At 47.5% G+C, this 19,254-nt stretch overlaps 1 protein-coding gene across 6 annotated transcripts in view; it reads right to left on the reverse strand.

Annotated features, from left to right (window-relative positions):
• MCTP1 (multiple C2 and transmembrane domain containing 1) overlaps positions 1 to 19,254 on the reverse strand; it is a 1,325,457-nt gene that overhangs the window by 197,422 nt on the left and 1,108,781 nt on the right. For all 6 annotated transcript variants that reach the window (XM_077289252.1, XM_077289242.1, XM_077289260.1 and 3 more), the window contains one exon: positions 18,643 to 18,762. In XM_077289252.1, the coding sequence (XP_077145367.1) occupies positions 18,643 to 18,762 (120 nt within the window). The remainder of the gene's footprint in view (positions 1 to 18,642; positions 18,763 to 19,254) is intronic.

The raw sequence follows: 19,254 nt of genomic DNA on the forward strand, positions 1-19,254 counted from the left end.
TGTGTTCGATTTTATATTACAACTCAGGACAATTAGATACTTTCAAATCTGCAACAGTTTTATTACATAATTAAACCAGAGCACCTTACAATACATTCACAGCAATACAGTGGCATCACATGTATAAGGTCATCTGTAATATTTGCAGAAATCAGTGAGTCATTGTACAGAGCGAAGAAGCCCAGAGAGGAGACAGTAGCATAGACTGCTGTAAATGAAAGGACAGTTCCTCTAACATTCTGCCATATGCTCATATCTAATAAAATCTCTAGCGCTGTTGCAATCAGACCATAGCAAGAACTATCTGTGACTGCTATCCATTTTATGCCTGTGGCTAGCAAACTGAGCAGCCAGCAAAGATATTAAGATGTCTCTATTTTTGGCACTATACAATACTGTTCTGCTGTATCATGATGCTACGGCAAATAATTAAAATATGTGCCTAGACTGAGGATCGACTTTAAAAAAAATGTGTTCAAGCCTGGCTGAGAGCAGCAGAACACTTTTATTTATATGAGATGTAGAAATGCAGGTTCTTTCTGTCTCTAAAGCAAAGTACAAAACATTCATTTATCGTATCGAAATAAAATGAAATAGATATAAATCATATACACACATACATTTTTTTTTAGTTAGAGAAGACGTTGGCTTCGGTTGATTAGGCGTTCGATGAGTATGGTTTAATTAAGATTCAATAAAGGAGTCTGTGGCATTATTTCAAATAAAGGACTTTATTCTGGGTGCCTGTGTTTAAATACAATATCACCACTATGGGGTTACTAATGGATAGGTGTCTTATAGACGCCTCTCCTGTAGGCTTGATGTCACCTGAAAATACAAAGGTGACATCAACCCCACAAATATGAACCCCACTTGTCACCGCTACAGGGCAAGTGGGAAGAGCAATGCTAAGCGCCAGATTTGGCGCATCTTATAGATGCACCTTTTCTGGGGCAGCTGAGAGCTGATGTTTTTAGTCTGGGATGGGGCCAATATCTATGGCCCCTTCCAAGCTATTAATATCAGCCTGCAGCTGTTTGCCTAGCCTTTGCTGTTTAGATTTTATAGGGGGACCCTATTTCAATTTTTTTCTGGAGTCACCCAGTAAATTAGCCAGTAAAGGGTAAGCAAACAGCTGTGAGCTGATATTAATAGCCTGGCAACCTGTATGGCTATTGGCTCCTTCCCAGAATATTAACATCAGCCCTCGGCTTCCCTCTGCTGGTTATTACAATTACACGGGAGCCCATGCATTTTTTTTAAAAAATTTTTCTTTAAAATTAACAGTTGCTGTTTGGTTACAGCCTATGTAGATTAGTTCTGTTAGCGCTCCTATATAGGCTGGTGACAATGTGCGTGTCTGTGTGTGTGTTGTGTTTATTTATTAGCTTAGTAATAGCGGGGCGAGCTGACACCTTTTCATTACTAAGCCTAGGGCTTGGTGTCAATGACAGCTGCTGACACCAAGCCCTAATACCATTACCCTTGTGCCTCTGCATCAGCATGAAAAAGGTGGTGTTGAACCAAGAAATTACATCACAAAACTATTTTTTTTAAATATCTTTAGCTAAAAAAGGCTTTCATTGCTGTAGAAAAACGCATGCAAAAAACGCATACAAAAAGGCGCGGCAAAAATGCGCGTTTTTGACACAGCCTTTTTCCTGCCAAGAGATGCAGAAACCTTGCAGAAATTTCTGCAAGCAAATACTCAACGTGCGCACATAGCCTTAGTCATCTCGCAGCACTCATCTTGGGATATGTCATGGGAAGAGAAAAGTTAATAAACGACTACATATTATGTCTACGTCAAACTATAACTACAAACTATAAACTAAGACAACCACTAACATAAGCTTATTCTTCTGTCAATATAATCTGCAAACACCAGGCTATTTCAATAGCACTTTATTACCAAAAATCATGTAAATTAGTATCTACATAGCAATTACTAAAGCAGATTACTTGCTAATACAGATGTCAGATAAGAAATCAGAGTGAAAATAATGCACTGAAATATCCGCGATATAGGACAGTGAAATATACACTTTTAGTATTAAACTATTACTGTGTCAAGAAAATTAGATTTTTTAGTCTTTTGACAATGTTGGGCATGAAAATTCTTAGTTTGAAAGAAAATATATAGCAAATGCCATCCAAGAGAGGAAGCTACCCAAGTCAATGTCAGACCTTTTAGCAAACCTTGCTACATTACCTGCCAGAAACTCCTCTAAAGAAAGCCTGTTTCAAGGTATTTACCCCTAAAGTGTTTAGCTTGAAACTGTACATCTCTTCTATTTAGTTGCCTTAGTTTCCTCTGGATTTGCTGCTGCTATATATGCAGTATGAATAATGGGATAAGGAACTTACTTTACCTATCCTAGACGCATAGTCCTCTCTCTGTCCCGCCAATGTGACATCATCAAATAGTTTGACATGACATTGTAAAATAACTGTGTGATGTCAACTGATGTAATATCAACACCTAGGGGGTCATGTGTAAACTATCCTTATACAGTAGCTTTTATCTCTTTTCTGAGTGAGGAAAAAGTAGGCATTCATTCAAAAAAGCCTGTTAATTTCTTTCCTAATATCTAGTGGATGCCATGTTCACTTTGTGCCGTATTTGTGCCATCAGTGATTAATGGAAAGTATCAGGTCTACAGTGACTACACAGTGATTAGATTTTTGTTCATAAATTTAATTGATTTGATGGGATTCCCTAATAAGCTAATGGCAACCTGGGGTGGCACAATCTACAACCCCTGGCAAAAATTATAGAATCACCAGCCTTGGAGGATGTTCATTCAGTTGTTTAATTTTGTGGAAAAAAAGCAGATCACAGACATGGCACAAAACTAAAGTCATGTCAAATGGCAACTGTGATGAGGGAACAGCCACCATCTTGGACGGGCATACTAACACAGATTGGCGTGACTCCATTTTGTCTCCTGGTCACAGGTCTGCAGAGAGGAGTGCTCCTGGCCCCCACCTTTTCTAATGAACATAGTGCCTATTAGTATGGTAATCGGCTGAGCTCAGAGGAGATTGCAGAAGGTACTTCAAAGCTCAGTTAGGAAGCCACACCAGCAGGGGGCTTGGAAATGCTCAAGGGCTTAATTAAAGCACGCATGTCAAGGGGCCACTGGATACACATCTAGTATGGTCGTCCAGCCGAACCGTCTCTGACATGGAATCGTGAATTATGGACGCATCGTCCGAGGTAGCGGCTCATAAAAAATATTCCCCTCGTCCTAAAGAAATGGTGCATCTAATGGTGCGACTCCTGTATCCGTGGGAGGTCTGAAACCCGAGATATAGAGATCAGCCTCCCACAGGGACCGAATGGGTCCAGGTTTGATCCCAGTACGACCGGCAGAACAAACCACAGGCGCTGGTACTGCCCGTGTGCTGATCCGATCATCCTGAGAGCAGTTATCCCATTTATTAGATATTGGAACAAAGATCGCAGGGAGGCAGAGGGGTGGAGATTGCTAAGCCCACCCAGCTACAGGGGGAGGGACACGGCAGGGTTAAGAGCTGGACCATGTGGAGAGTGGGACACACACAGAAGATGACCAGCTAAGAAAGAGGGCATATGCCAGCCAGAGGGGGGCAAGCACATGCTTTCTGGGGGCTGCCCGGCAACTAAAGTTTGGACCTGCGGAACGCTGCGCCCCCCGGCTTCCACAAGCGACCTCTAACCTGGTAAAGTGACCTCCAGCTTTATACCTTAAGCCTTGTATCATTGTTGTTATATTGTACTCTGACTGTAACTCTTGATATATTGTGATTGTATATTTCTTGTAATTACCTAGTGCGCCCTTAAGGCAATTAAATCATAAATTAATTTTGGGCTGATCCTTTTACTCTGATTGCGAATCTTAGAATACCCAGTGTGGGTAACAGGGCAGTCATTCCGGCGGCCATTTGCTCTAGGTGCAGTTCCAGTACTGACCTGAGAGACAAAGGGGGCGCCGGTGAGCTGTGCCTGTGTAGTGACGTCACGGATTGGTGACGTGGAAGGAACAGGGGCTTCCTTCACAGTGGTGGCAGCGTACGTGGGATCAGAGTAATAGTGTGCGTGGGACCCCTACTCCCAGACACTAAAGACTACCAGTGGTAACTTTCACTCCTGGGGTCTTAAGGTCAGCCCAGCACTAGACGGTCAGAGTGTAAATATAATAAGTTGTGTGCAAGGTCAGGGTTACAGCTGTGTCAGTAACCAGAGGTTCCAAAGATGGCAGAGGGCACCAGGAGTGCAGTGAGGGCGCAGGCCAGTGCTATGGTCGATGAGGAGGTGGTGGTGGACTTTACTGTTCAAGGCGAGGGGGAGCTCAGCCCAGACTCCCCAAGGAGCCAGCCACCCGTGCTTAGTCCGGCAAGGGACTACCCACCACCTACCCGCCCCAGCCTGTCCACATCAAAGGCCCTTGTTGCAGCGGCAGTGGCACGTCTCGAGGCGGGTAATGAAGACGCCTATATGAGACTCATGGCAGCTGCAGAGAAGGCAGCGGAGGCCGAGCGTGCAGAACGCCGTGAAGCGGCGGAGCAAGAGCGTGCAGAACGCCGTGAGGCAGCGGAGCGGGCCGAGAAAGCTGCAGAGCGGGCAGAGAAAGCTGCAGAGCGGGCAGCGGAGCAAGCAGCGGCGGAGAGAGCAGCGGCGGAGAGAGCAGCGGAGCGCCAGCACCGACTGGAGATGGCTCAACACGGGCTCCCGCTGGACGCCCCAGCACCACCAGAGTCCAGGGTTTCCAAAGTCCGGGCCGAGGACTTCCCTCTGCTTGAGAAGGATGGAGACCTGGATTCCTTCTTGCTGGCCTTTGAAAGGACCTGCCTTCAACACCATCTGGCCCCGGATCAGTGGGCAAGATACCTGACCCCCCGTTTGAGGGGTAAGTCCCTGGAAGTTTTGGGGGACTTACCTGCCGGGGCGGAGCAGGACTACAGCAGCATCAAGCGGGCCCTGATCCAGCACTACAACCTCACCCCGGAGTCCTACCGCAAGAAGTTCCGGAGCCTGCAGCGGGGCCCAAAGGACACCTGGACCGACCACATGCGGGCGTTGCTGAGAGCTGCAGAGCACTGGACCTCGGGTCTAGCGCTCACCACCCGCCAGGAGGTCCAGGAACTGTTCGTCACGGAGCAGTTCTTGTGGAACTGCCCAGAGGACCTCCAGCAGTTCCTCCGTGACCGGAAACCAAAGGGGGCTTCTGCTACAGCCGCCCTGGCAGATGAGTATGCCAATAACAGGGCGCCTGAGCCGAAGAAGCCTGCCAGCAGCACCTGGAGAGGGGGTAAGCCCAATCCTGCCCCTGTTTCCCCAGCCCCCAGAGTGCAAGGGGTGTACCCCCCTGCTGCCCTCTCCAGGCCAGGCGCAGAACCCAGACGTTGTCATCACTGCAACCAGCTGGGACACTTCAAGTCTGCATGTCCCCAGCGTCTTAAGGCCCCATCCCTGTCCCCGAAACCGTCCACTGTTTTATGTGTGGGAGGGGGTGGTGGGAGGTCCCTGGACAATTACCAACCCGTCACTATCGGCCGCTCAGCGGTCATGGGACTGCGGGACACAGGCGCTGAACGAACCCTGGTACGTCCTGAGGTGGTGTCCCCTCAAGACTTGGTACCGGGAAAAACCCTTTCCGTCTCCGGAATTGGAGGCGTGGAACCAGCGCTGCCTGTCGCCAAGGTGTTTTTGGACTGGGGCGCCGGGAGGGGAGTGCGGGAGGTGGGAGTAACGTCAAATATTCCTGCCAATGTATTACTTGGGACCGATTTGGGGCGGATAGTGTCTCAGTATGTGGCCACTGAACCCCCAAGTTCGGCTCCCCAAGAATGTCATGACTCTACTGTGAATGTTGATGTGTTGAATGTGCCTCCAACAGTGGAGGAGGGATTGAAACCTGAGGGTAATCCATGCACGGACACCACACACACAGGGCTCACAGGGAGGACAGGTGAGGAGACTGTAGGGGAGAGCTCAGAGGTGGAGGGAGGGGCTGCTATGGGCAGTGTAGGGCCCCTAAGTGAATCCAGCCTGCTGAGTCTAGGGCCCCTGCAGGAAGAGGAACAGGCCATGAGGGGAGGAGGCGTCCCGGGAGAGGAGCCACCAGGTAAGACCCCAGGGCAGGAGTTCCCCACACCCGGGATGTCAGGATGGCAGGGAAGTCTGCCTGACCCGGCGGCTTGGTCAGGAGCCGGAGGGAAGCAGGCGCTACCCATGGGCACAGCGGTCGTGGCCGCTGTCACCAGGAGTGGGAGCGCCGGAGCCCGAGGAGCCTTGCAGAGGTCCGACGGCTTCCCCCTCTCTGACCAAGTGGCTGCCGAGTCAGACAGCGGCCAGGAGACAGATCCTGGGGAGCTGACAGCGGATGTGGCAGTGTCGTCCATTCTCGCCACATCGAGTCAGGGATTTCAGGCAGCGTTGGAAGCTGATGCTAGCCTGAAAGCTCTCAAGGAGCAGGCGGCACAGCCTCCTGGGGAGTCAGACCGCGAGCGGGTGGTCTGGGACCAGGGATGGCTGTTCCAGGTAACGGTCCAGCAGGGTTCACCGGAGGCGTGGCCCAGGGACCGACAGTTAGGGGTACCCTATCCGCTCAGAGACAGAGGAGGAGGCAGGGACAGCCTCAGAAAGAGAGAGGGAGAGGCAGAGACAGCCTCAGAGAGAGAGGGAGAGGCAGAGACAGCCTCAGAGAGAGAGGGAGAGGCAGAGACAGCCTCAGAGAGGGACAGAGGAGGAGGCAGGGACAGCCTCAGAGACAGAGAGGAGGAGGCAGAGACAGCCTCAGAGAGAGACAGAGGAGGAGGCAGGGACAGCCTCAGAAAGAGAGAGGGAGAGGCAGAGACAGCCTCAGAGAGGGACAGAGGAGGAGGCAGGGACAGCCTCAGGGAAAGAGAGAAGGAGGCAGAGACAGCGTCAGAGAGGGACAGAGGAGGAGGCAGGGACAGCCTCAGAGGCAGAGAGGAGGAGGCAGAGACAGCCTCAGAGAGAGGAGGGGGCAGGGACAGCCTCAGAAAGAGAGAGGGAGAGGCAGAGACAGCCTCAGAGAGAGAGGGAGAGGCAGAGACAGCCTCAGAGAGGGACAGAGGAGGAGGCAGGGACAGCCTCAGAGACAGAGAGGAGGAGGCAGAGACAGCCTCAGAGAGAGACAGAGGAGGAGGCAGGGACAGCCTCAGAAAGAGAGAGGGAGAGGCAGAGACAGCCTCAGAGAGGGACAGAGGAGGAGGCAGGGACAGCCTCAGGGAAAGAGAGAAGGAGGCAGAGACAGCCTCAGAGAGGGACAGAGGAGGAGGCAGGGACAGCCTCAGAGACAGAGAGGAGGAGGCAGAGACAGCCTCAGAGAGAGAGAGAGGAGGGGGCAGGGACAGCCTCAGAAAGAGAGAGGGAGATGTTGTGAAATTGGATTTTGGGCTCCCCCTGTGGCCACTGGTGGAATTGAACTGGTGTGCATCATCCTCTCTGTTCACCTGTTTCCATCAGGATGTGGGAGTCGCTATTTAGCCTTGCTCCTCTGTCACTTCCATGCCGGTCAACATTGTAATCAGAAGCCTTTCTGTGCATGTTCCTGCTGCTAGACAACTCCCAGCTAAGTTGGACTTTAGTCCTTGTTTGTTTTTGCATTTTGTTCCAGTTCACAGCTGTAGTTTCGTTTCTGTGTCTGGAAAGCTCTTGTGATCTGAAATTGCCACTCTGATGTTATGAGTTAATACTAGAGTCTTAAAGTAATTTCAGGATGGTGTTTTGATAGGGTTTTCAGCTGACCATGAAAGTGCCCTTTCTGTCTTCCTGCTATCTAGTAAGCGGACCTCAATTTTGCTAAACCTATTTTCATACTACGTTTGTCATTTCATCTAAAATCACCGCCAATATTTGTGGGGGCCTCTGTCTGCCTTTCGGGGAAATTTCTCTAGAGGTGAGCCAGGACTATATTTTCCTCTGCCAGGATTAGTTAGTCCTCCGGCCGGCGCTGGGCGTCTAGGGATAAAACGCAGGCAACGCTACCCGGCTACTGTTAGTTGTGCGGCAGGTTTAGTTCATGGTCAGTTTAAGTTTCCATCCTTCCAAGAGCTAGTTCTTATGTTTGCTGGGCTATGTTCTCTTGCCATTGAGAACCATAACAGGGAGAGGCAGAGACAGCCTCAGAGAGAGAGGGAGAGGCAGAGACAGCCTCAGAGAGGGACAGAGGAGGAGGCAGGGACAGCCTCAGAGACAGAGAGGAGGAGGCAGAGACAGCCTCAGAGAGAGACAGAGGAGGAGGCAGGGACAGCCTCAGAAAGAGAGAGGGAGAGGCAGAGACAGCCTCAGAGAGGGACAGAGGAGGAGGCAGGGACAGCCTCAGGGAAAGAGAGAAGGAGGCAGAGACAGCCTCAGAGAGAGACAGAGGAGGAGGCAGGGACAGCCTCAGAAAGAGAGAGGGAGAGGCAGAGACGGCCTCAGAGAGGGACAGAGGAGGAGGCAGGGACAGCTTCAGAGACAGAGGAGGAGGCAGAGACAGCCTCAGACAGAGGGAGGAGGAGACAGAGGCAGCCTCAGAGAAAGGAGGAGGAGGGGGCAGAGACAGCCTCAGACAGAGAGAGGAGGGGCAGAGACAGCCTCAAAGAGAGACAGAGGAGGAGGCAGAGACTGCCTCAGAGAGACAGAGGAGGCAGAGACAGCCTCGGGGAGAGGCAGAGGAGGGGGCAGAGACCATGGTAACGCTGATGGGTTGTCCCGGCAAGGAGAAGGTGCGGAAGGGCGCACGGGGGAACACAGGAATGTGATGCCCCCTAGCGCCCTCTAAAGCAGAGAGGTGTGATGAGGGAACAGCCGCCATCTTGGACGGGCATACTAACACAGATTGGCGTGACTCCATTTTGTCTCCTGGTCACAGGTCTGCAGAGAGGAGTGCTCCTGGCCCCCACCTTTTCTAATGAACATAGTGCCTATTAGTATGGTAATCGGCTGAGCTCAGAGGAGATTGCAGAAGGTACTTCAAAGCTCAGTTAGGAAGCCACACCAGCAGGGGGCTTGGAAATGCTCAAGGGCTTAATTAAAGCACGCATGTCAAGGGGCCACTGGATACACATCTAGTATGGTCGTCCAGCCGAACCGTCTCTGACATGGAATCGTGAATTATGGACGCATCGTCCGAGGTAGCGGCTCATAAAAAATATTCCCCTCGTCCTAAAGAAATGGTGCATCTAATGGTGCGACTCCTGTATCCGTGGGAGGTCTGAAACCCGAGATATAGAGATCAGCCTCCCACAGGGACCGAATGGGTCCAGGTTTGATCCCAGTACGACCGGCAGAACAAACCACAGGCGCTGGTACTGCCCGTGTGCTGATCCGATCATCCTGAGAGCAGTTATCCCATTTATTAGATATTGGAACAAAGATCGCAGGGAGGCAGAGGGGTGGAGATTGCTAAGCCCACCCAGCTACAGGGGGAGGGACACGGCAGGGTTAAGAGCTGGACCATGTGGAGAGTGGGACACACACAGAAGATGACCAGCTAAGAAAGAGGGCATATGCCAGCCAGAGGGGGGCAAGCACATGCTTTCTGGGGGCTGCCCGGCAACTAAAGTTTGGACCTGCGGAACGCTGCGCCCCCCGGCTTCCACAAGCGACCTCTAACCTGGTAAAGTGACCTCCAGCTTTATACCTTAAGCCTTGTATCATTGTTGTTATATTGTACTCTGACTGTAACTCTTGATATATTGTGATTGTATATTTCTTGTAATTACCTAGTGCGCCCTTAAGGCAATTAAATCATAAATTAATTTTGGGCTGATCCTTTTACTCTGATTGCGAATCTTAGAATACCCAGTGTGGGTAACAGGGCAGTCATTCCGGCGGCCATTTGCTCTAGGTGCAGTTCCAGTACTGACCTGAGAGACAAAGGGGGCGCCGGTGAGCTGTGCCTGTGTAGTGACGTCACGGATTGGTGACGTGGAAGGAACAGGGGCTTCCTTCACAGCAACTTTCTGGCTTTAAGAAACACTAAAAGAAATCAAGAACAAAAAATGTGGTAGTCAGTATTGGTAACTTTTTTTTAACCCCTTCATGACCCAGCCTATTTTGGCCTTAATGACCTTGCCGTTTTTTGCAATTTTGACCAGTGTCTCTTTATGAGGTAATAACTCAGGAACGCTTCAACGGATCCTAGCGATTCTGAGATTGTTTTTTCGTGACATATTGGGCTTCATGTTAGTGGTAAATTTAGGTCGATAATTTCTGAGTTTATTTGTGAAAAAAACGGAAATTTGGTGAAAATTTTGAAAATTTCGCAATTTTCACATTTTGAATTTTTATTCTGTTAAACCAAAGAGTTATGTGACACAAAATAGTTAATAAATAACGTTTCCCACATGTCTACTTTACATCAGCACAATTTTGGAAACAATTTTTTTTTTTGCTAGGAAGTTATAAGGGTTAAAATTTGACCAGTGATTTCTCATTTTTACAACAAAATTTACAAAACCATTTTTTTTAGGGACCACCTCACATTTGAAGTCATTTTGAGGGTTCTATATGGCTGAAAATACCCAAAAGTGACACCATTCTAAAAACTGCACCCCTCAAGGTGCTCAAAACCACATTCTAGAAGTTTATTAACCCTTCAGGTGTTTCACAGCAGCAGAAGCAACATGGAAGTAAAAAATGAACATTTAACTTTTTAGTCACAAAAATGATCTTTTAGCAACAATTTTTTTATTTTCCCAAGGGTAAAAGGAGAAACTGGACCACGGATGTTGTTGTCCAATTTGTCCTGAGTACGCTGATACCTCGTATGTGGGGGTAAACCACTGTTTGGGCGCACGGCAGGGCTCGGAAGGGAAGGAGCGCCATTTGACTTTTTGAATGAAAAATTGGCTCCAATCTTTAGCGGACACCATGTCGCGTTTGGAGAGCCCCCGTGTGCCTAAACATTGGAGCTCCCCCACAAATGACCCCATTTTGGAAACTAGACCCCCCAAGGAACTTATCTAGAAACATAGTGAGCACTTTAAACCCCCAGGTGCTTCACAAATTGATCCGTAAAAATGAAAAAGTACTTTTTTTCACAAAAAAATTATTTTAGCCTCAATTTTTTCATTTTCACATGGGCAACAGGATAAAATGGATCCTAAATTTTGTTGGGCAATTTCTCCTGAGTACACCAATACCTCACATGTGGGGGTAAACCACTGTTTGGGCACATGGTAAGGCTCGGAAGGGAAGGAGCGCCATGTGACTTTTTTTGAATGAAAAATTATCTCCATCGTTAGCGGACACCATGTCGCGTTTGGAAAGCCCCTGTGTGCCTAAACATTGGAGCTCCTCCACAAGTGACCCCATTTTGGAAACTAGACCCCCCAAGGAACTCATCTAGAGGCATAGTGAGCACTTTAAACCCCCAAGTGCTTCACAAATTGATCCGCAAAAATGAAAAAGTACTTTTTTTGCACGCAAAATTTCTTTTAGCCTCAATTCTTTCATTTTCACATGGGCAACAGGATAAAATGGATCCTAAAATTTGTTGGGAAATTTCTCCTGAGTACGCCGATACCTCATATGTGGGGGTAAACCACTGTTTGGGTGCACGGCAAGGCTCGGAAGGGGAGGCGTGCCATTTGACTTTTTGAATGGAAAATTAGCTCCAATCGTTAGCGGACACCATGTCGCGTTTGGAGAGCCCCTGTGTGCCTAAACATTGGAGCTCCCCTACAAGTGACCCCATTTTGGAAACTAGACCTCCCCAAGGAACTTATCTAGATGCATAGTGAGCACTTATAACCCCCAGGTGCTTCACAGAAGTTTATAACGCAGAGCCGTGAAAATAAAAAATAATTTTTCTTTCCTCAAAAATGATTTTTAGCCCAGAATTTTTTATTTTCCCAAGGGTAATAGGAGAAATTGGACCCCAAATGTTGTTGTCCAGTTTGTCCTGAGTACGATGATACCCCATATGTGGGGGTAAACCACTGTTTGGGCGCACGGCAGGGCTCGGAATGGAAGGCACGCCATTTGGCTTTTTGAATGGAAAATTAGCTCCAATCATTAGCGGACACCATGTCGCGTTTGGAGAGCCCCTGTGTGCCTAAACATTGGAGCCCCCGCACAAGTGACCCCATTTTGGAAACTAGACCTCCCAAGGAACTAATCTAGATGTGTGGTGAGCACTTTGAACCCCCAAGTGCTTCACAGAAGTTTATAACGCAGAGCCATGAAAATAAAAAATAATTTTTCTTTTCTCAAAAATGATTTTTTAGCCCACAATTTTTTATTTTCCCAAGGGTAACAGGAGAAATTGGACCCCAAAAGTTGTTGTCCAGTTTCTCCTGAGTACGCTGATACCCCATATGTGGGGGTAAACCACTGTTTTGGCACACGTCGGGGTTCGGAAGGGAAGTAGTGACGTTTTGAAATGCAGACTTTGATGGAATGCTCTGCGGGCGTCAGGTTGCGTTTGCAGAGCCCCTGATGTGCCTAAACAGTAGGAACTCCCCACAAGTGACTCCATTTTGGAAACTAGACCCCCAAGGGAACTTATCTAGATGTGTGGTGAGCACTTTGAACCCCCAAGTGCTTCACAGAAGTTTATAACGCAGAGCCGTGAAAATAATAAATGTGTTTCCTTTCCTCAAAAATATTTTTTTAGCCCAGAATTTTTTATTTTTGCAAGAGTAACAGGAGAAATTGGACCCCAAAACTTGTTGTCCAGTTTCTCCTGAGTACGCTGATACCCCATATGTGGGGGTAAACCACTGTTTTGGCACACGTCGGGGTTCGGAAGGGAAGTAGTGACGTTTTGAAATGCAGACTTTGATGGAATGCTCTGCGGGCATCAGGTTGCGTTTGCAGAGCCCCTGATGTGCCTAAACAGTAGGAACTCCCCACAAGTGACTCCATTTTGGAAATTAGACCCCCAAGGGAACTTATCTAGATGTGTGGTGAGCACTTTGAACCCCCAAGTGCTTCACAGAAGTTTATAACGCAGAGCCGTGAAAATAATAAATGTGTTTCCTTTCCTCAAAAATATTTTTTTAGCCCAGAATTTTTTATTTTTGCAAGAGTAACAGGAGAAATTGGACCCCAAAAGTTGTTGTCCAGTTTCTCCTGAGTACGCTGATACCCCATATGTGGGGGTAAACCACTGTTTGGGCACATGCCGGGGCTCGGAAGGGAAGTAGTGACGTTTTGGAATGCAGACTTTGATGGAATGGTCTGCGGGCATCATGTTACGTTTGCAGAGCCCCTAATATGCCTAAACAGTAGAAACCCCCCACAAGTGACCCCATTTTGGAAACTAGACCCCCCAAGGAACTTATCTAGATGTGTGGTGAGCACGTTCAACCCCCAAGTGCTTCACAGAAGTTTACAACGCAGAGCCGTGAAAATAAAAAATCATTTTTCTTTCCTCAAAAAAGATGTTTTAGCAAGCAATTTTTTATTTTCACAAGGGTAACAGGAGAAAATGGACCCCAATATTTGTTGCCCAGTTTGTTGTGAGTACGCTGATACCCCATATGTGGGGGTAAACCACTGTTTGGGCACACGTCAGGGCTCGGAAGGGAAGTAGTGACATTTGAAATGCAGACTTTGATGGAATGGTCTGCGGGCATCACATTGCATTTGCAGAGCCCCTGATGTGCCTAAACAGTAGAAACACCCCACAAGTGACCCCATTTTGGAAACTAGACCCCCGAAGGAACTTATCTAGATGTGTGGTGAGCACTTTCAACCCCCAAGTGCTTCACAGAAGTTTATAACGCAGAGCCGTGAAAATAAAAAATAATTGTTCTTTCCTCAAAAATTATGTTTTAGCAAGTAATTTTTTATTTTTGCAAGGGTAACAGGAGAAATTGGACCCCAACAGTTGTTGCCCAGTTTGTCCTGAGTACGCTGGTACCCCAAATGTGGGGGTAAACCACTGTTTGGGTGCACGTCGGGGCTTGGAAGGGAGGGAGCACCATTTGACTTTTTGAACGCAAGATTGGCTGGAATCAATGGTGGCGCCATGTTGCGTTTGGAGACCCCTGATGTGCCTAAACAGTGGAAACCCCTCAATTCTAACTTCAACACTAACCCCAACACACCCCTAATCCTAATCCCAACTGTAGACATAACCCTAATCACAACCCTAACCCCAACACACTCCTAACCACAACCCTAACCGCAACACACCCGTAACCCTAATTCCAACCCTAACCCTAATCCTAACCCTAATCCCAACCGTAACCCTAATCCCAACCCTAACCACAACTGTAACCCCAACACACCCCTAACCCTATCCGTAACCCTAACCACAAGCCTAATCTTAACCCTATTTCAAACCCTAGCCCTAATTCCAACCCTAACCCTAAGGCTATGTGCCCACGTTGCGGATTTGTGTGAGATTTTTCCGCACGATTTTTGAAAAATCTGCAGGTAAAAGGCACTGCGTTTTACCTGCGGATTTACAGCAGATTTCCAGTGTTTTTTTGTGCGGATTTCACCTGCGGATTCCTATTGAGGAACAGGTGTAAAACGCTGCGGAATCCGCACAAAGAACTGACATGCTGCGGAAAATACAACGCAGCGTTTCTGCACGGAATTTTCCGCTCCATGGGCACAGCGGATTTGGTTTTCCATAGGTGTACATGGTACTGTAAACCTGATGGAAAACTGTTTCGAATTCGCAGCGGCCAATCCGCTGCGGATCCGCGGCCGATCCGCTGCGGATCCGTGGCCGATCCGCTGCGGATCTGCGGCCCATTCCGCTGCGGATCCGCGGCCAATCTGCTGCGGATCCGCGGCCAATCCGCTGCGGATCCGCGACCAATCCGCTGCGGATCCGCGGCCAATCCGCTGCGGATCCGCTGCCAATCCGCTGCGGATCCGCTGCCAATCCGCTGCGGATCCGCGGCCAATCCGCTGCGGATCCGCGGCCAATCCGCTGCGGATCCGCTGCCAATCCGCTGCGGATCCGCAGCCAAATCCGCACTGTGTGCACATGCCATAACCCTACCCCTAACCCTAACCCTTCCCGTAACCCTAACCCTACCCGTAACCCTAACCCTACCCCTAACCCTACCCCTAGTTCTAACCCTAGTTCTAACCCTAACCCTAGTGGAAAAAGAAAAAAATATATTTTCTTTTTTTTATTATTGTCCCTACCTATGGGGGTGATAAAGGGGGGGGGGGTTTATTTATTATTTTTTTATTTTGATCGCTGCGATAGAACCTACCACAGCGATCAAAATGTACTTGTAATGAATCTGCCGGCTGGCAGATTCGGCGGGCGCACTGCGCATGCGCCCGCCATTTTCCAAGATGGCGGCGCCCATGGAGAAGACGGCCGGACACCGGGAGGGACATCGAAGCTAGGTAAGTATGGGGGGGTGGGATCGGAACACGGGGGGGGGGATCGGAGGACCGGGGGAGCGGACAAGAGGACCGGGGGAGCGGACAGGAGGGAGGAGGGGAGCGGACAGGAGATCGGGGCAGAAAGGACGACTGGGGGGGCGATCGGTGGCGGTGGGGGGGGCAGATCGGGGTCTCCAGCCATGGCAGATGCTATTGCAGCATCGGCCATGGCTGGATTGTAATATTTCACCATTTTCATAGGTGAAATATTACAAATCGCTCTGATTGGCTGTTTCACTTTCAACAGCCAATCAGAGCGATCATAGCCACGGGGGGGTGAAGCCACCCCCCCTGGGCTGAAGTACCACTCCCCCTGTCTCTGCAGATCGGGTGAAAATGGAGTTAACCCTTTCACCCGATCTGCAGGGACGCGATCTTTCCATGACGCCACATAGGCATCATGGGTCGGATTGGCACGTGTTTTCATGACGCCTATGTGGCGTCAAAGGTCGGGAAGGGGTTAACCAAGCATAGGGGAAAATTATGGAATCACTCAATTCTGAGGAAAAAATTATGGAATCATGAAAAACAAACAGACAAAAAAAAATCACTAGTATTTTGTTGCACCACCTCTGGCTTTTATAACAGCTTGCAGTCTCTGAGGCATGGACATAATGAGTGTCAAACAGTACTCTTCATCAATCTGGCTCCAACTTTCTCTGATTGCTGTTGCCAGATCAGCCTTGCAGGTTAGAGCCTTGTCATGGACCATTTTCTTCAACTTCGACCAAAGATTTTCAATTGGATTGAGATCCAGACTATTTGCAGGCCATGACATTGACCTTATGTGTCTTTTTTCAAGGAATGTTTTCACAGTTTTTGCTCTATGGCAGGTATGGCAGGATGCATTATCATCTTGAAAAATGATTTAATCATCCCCAAACATCCTTTCCATTGATAGGATAAGAAAAGTGTCCAAAATATCAACATAAACTTGTGCATTTATTGAAGATGTAATGACAGCCATCTCCCCAGTGCCTTTACCTGACATGCAGTCCCATATCATCAATGACTGTGGAAATGGAAATTTGCATGCTCTCTTCAGGCAGTCATCTTTATAAATCTCATTGGAACAGCACCAAACAAAAGTTCCAGCATCATCATCTTGCCCAATGCAGATTCGTGATTCATCACTGACTATGACTTTCATCCAGTCATCCACAGTCCATGATTGCTTTTCCTTGGCCCATAAGTAACCTTGTTTTTTCCTGTTTAGGTGTTAATGATGGCTTTCGTTTAGCTTTTCTGTATGTAAATCCTATTTCCTTTAGGCGATTTCTTACAGTTTTGTCACAGACTGTCTGTGGATGGATACCATGTTTTGGCACAGGTGGTTTTCCTTTCTTGGATGCTGCCCTTCCCGTGGTTGTTCCTTCCCGGTGAAAGACCTGGCTATTCATTGCTTGTGTTGAGAAACATGTGATGGTGTCTCTGCGGCTTTTCTACATGCATTTGCATATTTCCCTTTAGGGATGGGGGCAGTGTTCTGGATCACTGCGTTGAGAAATACGTGATGGTGTCTCCGCGGTGTTGGATGTTTTGATCTCCCCGAGGTCATTCATCCCTATGTTTATAGTCTTTTCACTAGGCACTGCTCCTAATAGCTCCCCCCCAGGCATTTTTAACTAAAAGAGCCACCTTGTGCAGCAGTAATGCTGCATTCTGACAAGGTGGCTCTTTTAGTTCTGGGTGCTGTAACTGCCGAAATAATTAGTTTTGTAATTTGTCCTAAATACCTTTTCTTCAGTCAAGGAGGCAGGCCTTTCCCCCCTGCTGCAGACGCCACACAGCCGTCACTGAAATCTTCTTGGCGCCGGGCGCCACCTCCTCCCCGCTGTTTTGAAATGAGCCGGCGCCTGCGCTCTTTTCTCCTGCCTTGGGCAGGCGCAGTGAGCGCTGCCCGTCTGTCCTCATATGCAGTCCAGCTGACTGCACCTGGGCGGACGCCCTGCCTGTGAATCCCAGCCCCATAGCATGAATAAATAAGACACTGCGGGGCTGGGATTCACAGGCAGGGCGGCCGCACAGGCGCAGTCAGCTGGACTGCATATGAGGACAGACGGGCAGCGCTCACTGCGCCTGCACCAGGCAGGAGAAAAGAGCGCAGGCGCCGGCTCATTTCAAAACAGTGGTGAGGAGGTGGCGCCCGGCGCCAAGAAGATTTGAGTGATGGCTGTGTGGCGTCTGCAGCATTGGGGAAAGGCCTGCCTCCTTGACTGATGAAAAGGTATTTAGGGCAAATTACAAAACTGACTATTTCGGCAGTTACAGCACCCAGAACTAAGAGAGCCACCTTGTCAGAATGCAGCATTACTGCTGCACAAGGTAGCTCTTTTAGTTAAAAACGCCTGGGGGGTGACAGATTCCCTTTAACAACCTTCCCATGTTGTTTGTATTTGGTCCAGATTTTAGACACAGCTGACTGTGAACAAACTACATCTTTTGCAACATTGCGTGATGATTTACCCTCTTTTAAGAGTTTGTTAATCCTCTCCTTTGTTTCAATTGACATCTCTGGTGTTGGAGCCATGATTCATGTTAGTCCACTTGGTGCAACAGCTCTCCAAGGTGTGATCACTCCTTTTTAGATGCAGACTAACGAGCAAATCTAATCTGATGCAGGTGTTAGTTTTGGGAATGAAAATTTACAGGGTGATTCCATAATTTTTTCCTCAGAATTGAGTGATTCCATAATTTTTCCCCTATGCTTGGTTAAAAAAAGTAATCATTACTGACTACCACATTTTTGTTCTTGATTTCTTTTAGTGTTTCTTAAAGCCAGAAAGTTGCCATTTGAAATGACTTTAGTTTTCTGCGATGTCTGTGATCTGCTTTTTTTTCTACAAAATTAAACAACTGAATGAACATCCTCCAAGGCCAGTGATTCCATAATTTTTGCCAGGGGTTGTAGTATGAATGTTATCCAAATCAGATTCCTTTTTGCTCCTAAGAGAGGTGAGCAGAACCAGATGTATCTAAATAATGATCATCAACACTTCTGAAATAACTAGATGAGTCAAACATGGTTATGGAGTGATCGGAGCTGTTAGATGTTTACTAGTCTTGTGTGTAAGGTCCGCTCTCCACTAAGCATTATAAATAAAATAAGCATTATAAATAAAATTGTAAAACCACAATTATAGATAAATGCCACAGACTGAAGGCTTTACTTTGAATCACAATTGTTTTGCAATTTCTACATATATTTCTTGTTCAATTCAAGACAAACATGGACCATGATTACATTTTCTGAAGAAGATGTGATAAGTATCACTCACCATATCCTGTGTCCTGTTATCTTTTCCTGATATGATTAAGAAATAGTTCCAAGCCAATAACAGCAAAAAAGCCAATGGGATCATGTACAGCTCAAAATTCCAGACCACAAGGAGAAAGATCTGCAGACACAGAAATGCAAGCTATTGTATCAAATGTTATCTGCAGCTGATATGTATCTAATGTATATTACAGGATAGGAGAAATTAAACATTCTGAATAGGTTCCAATGAATTAAGTGTTAACACAAATGTAGCAGTCCAAAATTCACTGAAAAATAATATAACTAAGTAGGTTACATTTCTCAATTTCAGCACTGCAGTAATATATATATATATATATATATATATATATATATATATATATATATACATATATATATATATATATATATATATATATATATATATATACAGCACTGTGCAAAAGTTTTAGGCAGGGTTGGGGAACATGATGCAAAGTAAAAATACTGTCAAATATAGAAGCATTAATACTGTAGTTTATTTTTTATAAATTAACAATATGTAAAGTGAATGAACAAAGGAAAAATCTAAATCGAATCAATATTTGGTGTAACTGCCTGTTGCCTTCAAAATAGCATAAGAGTATCAATT

This window comes from Ranitomeya variabilis, chromosome 1 (assembly GCF_051348905.1).
Source record: "Ranitomeya variabilis isolate aRanVar5 chromosome 1, aRanVar5.hap1, whole genome shotgun sequence".
In the NCBI taxonomy this organism is placed as follows: Eukaryota; Metazoa; Chordata; class Amphibia; order Anura; family Dendrobatidae; genus Ranitomeya; species Ranitomeya variabilis.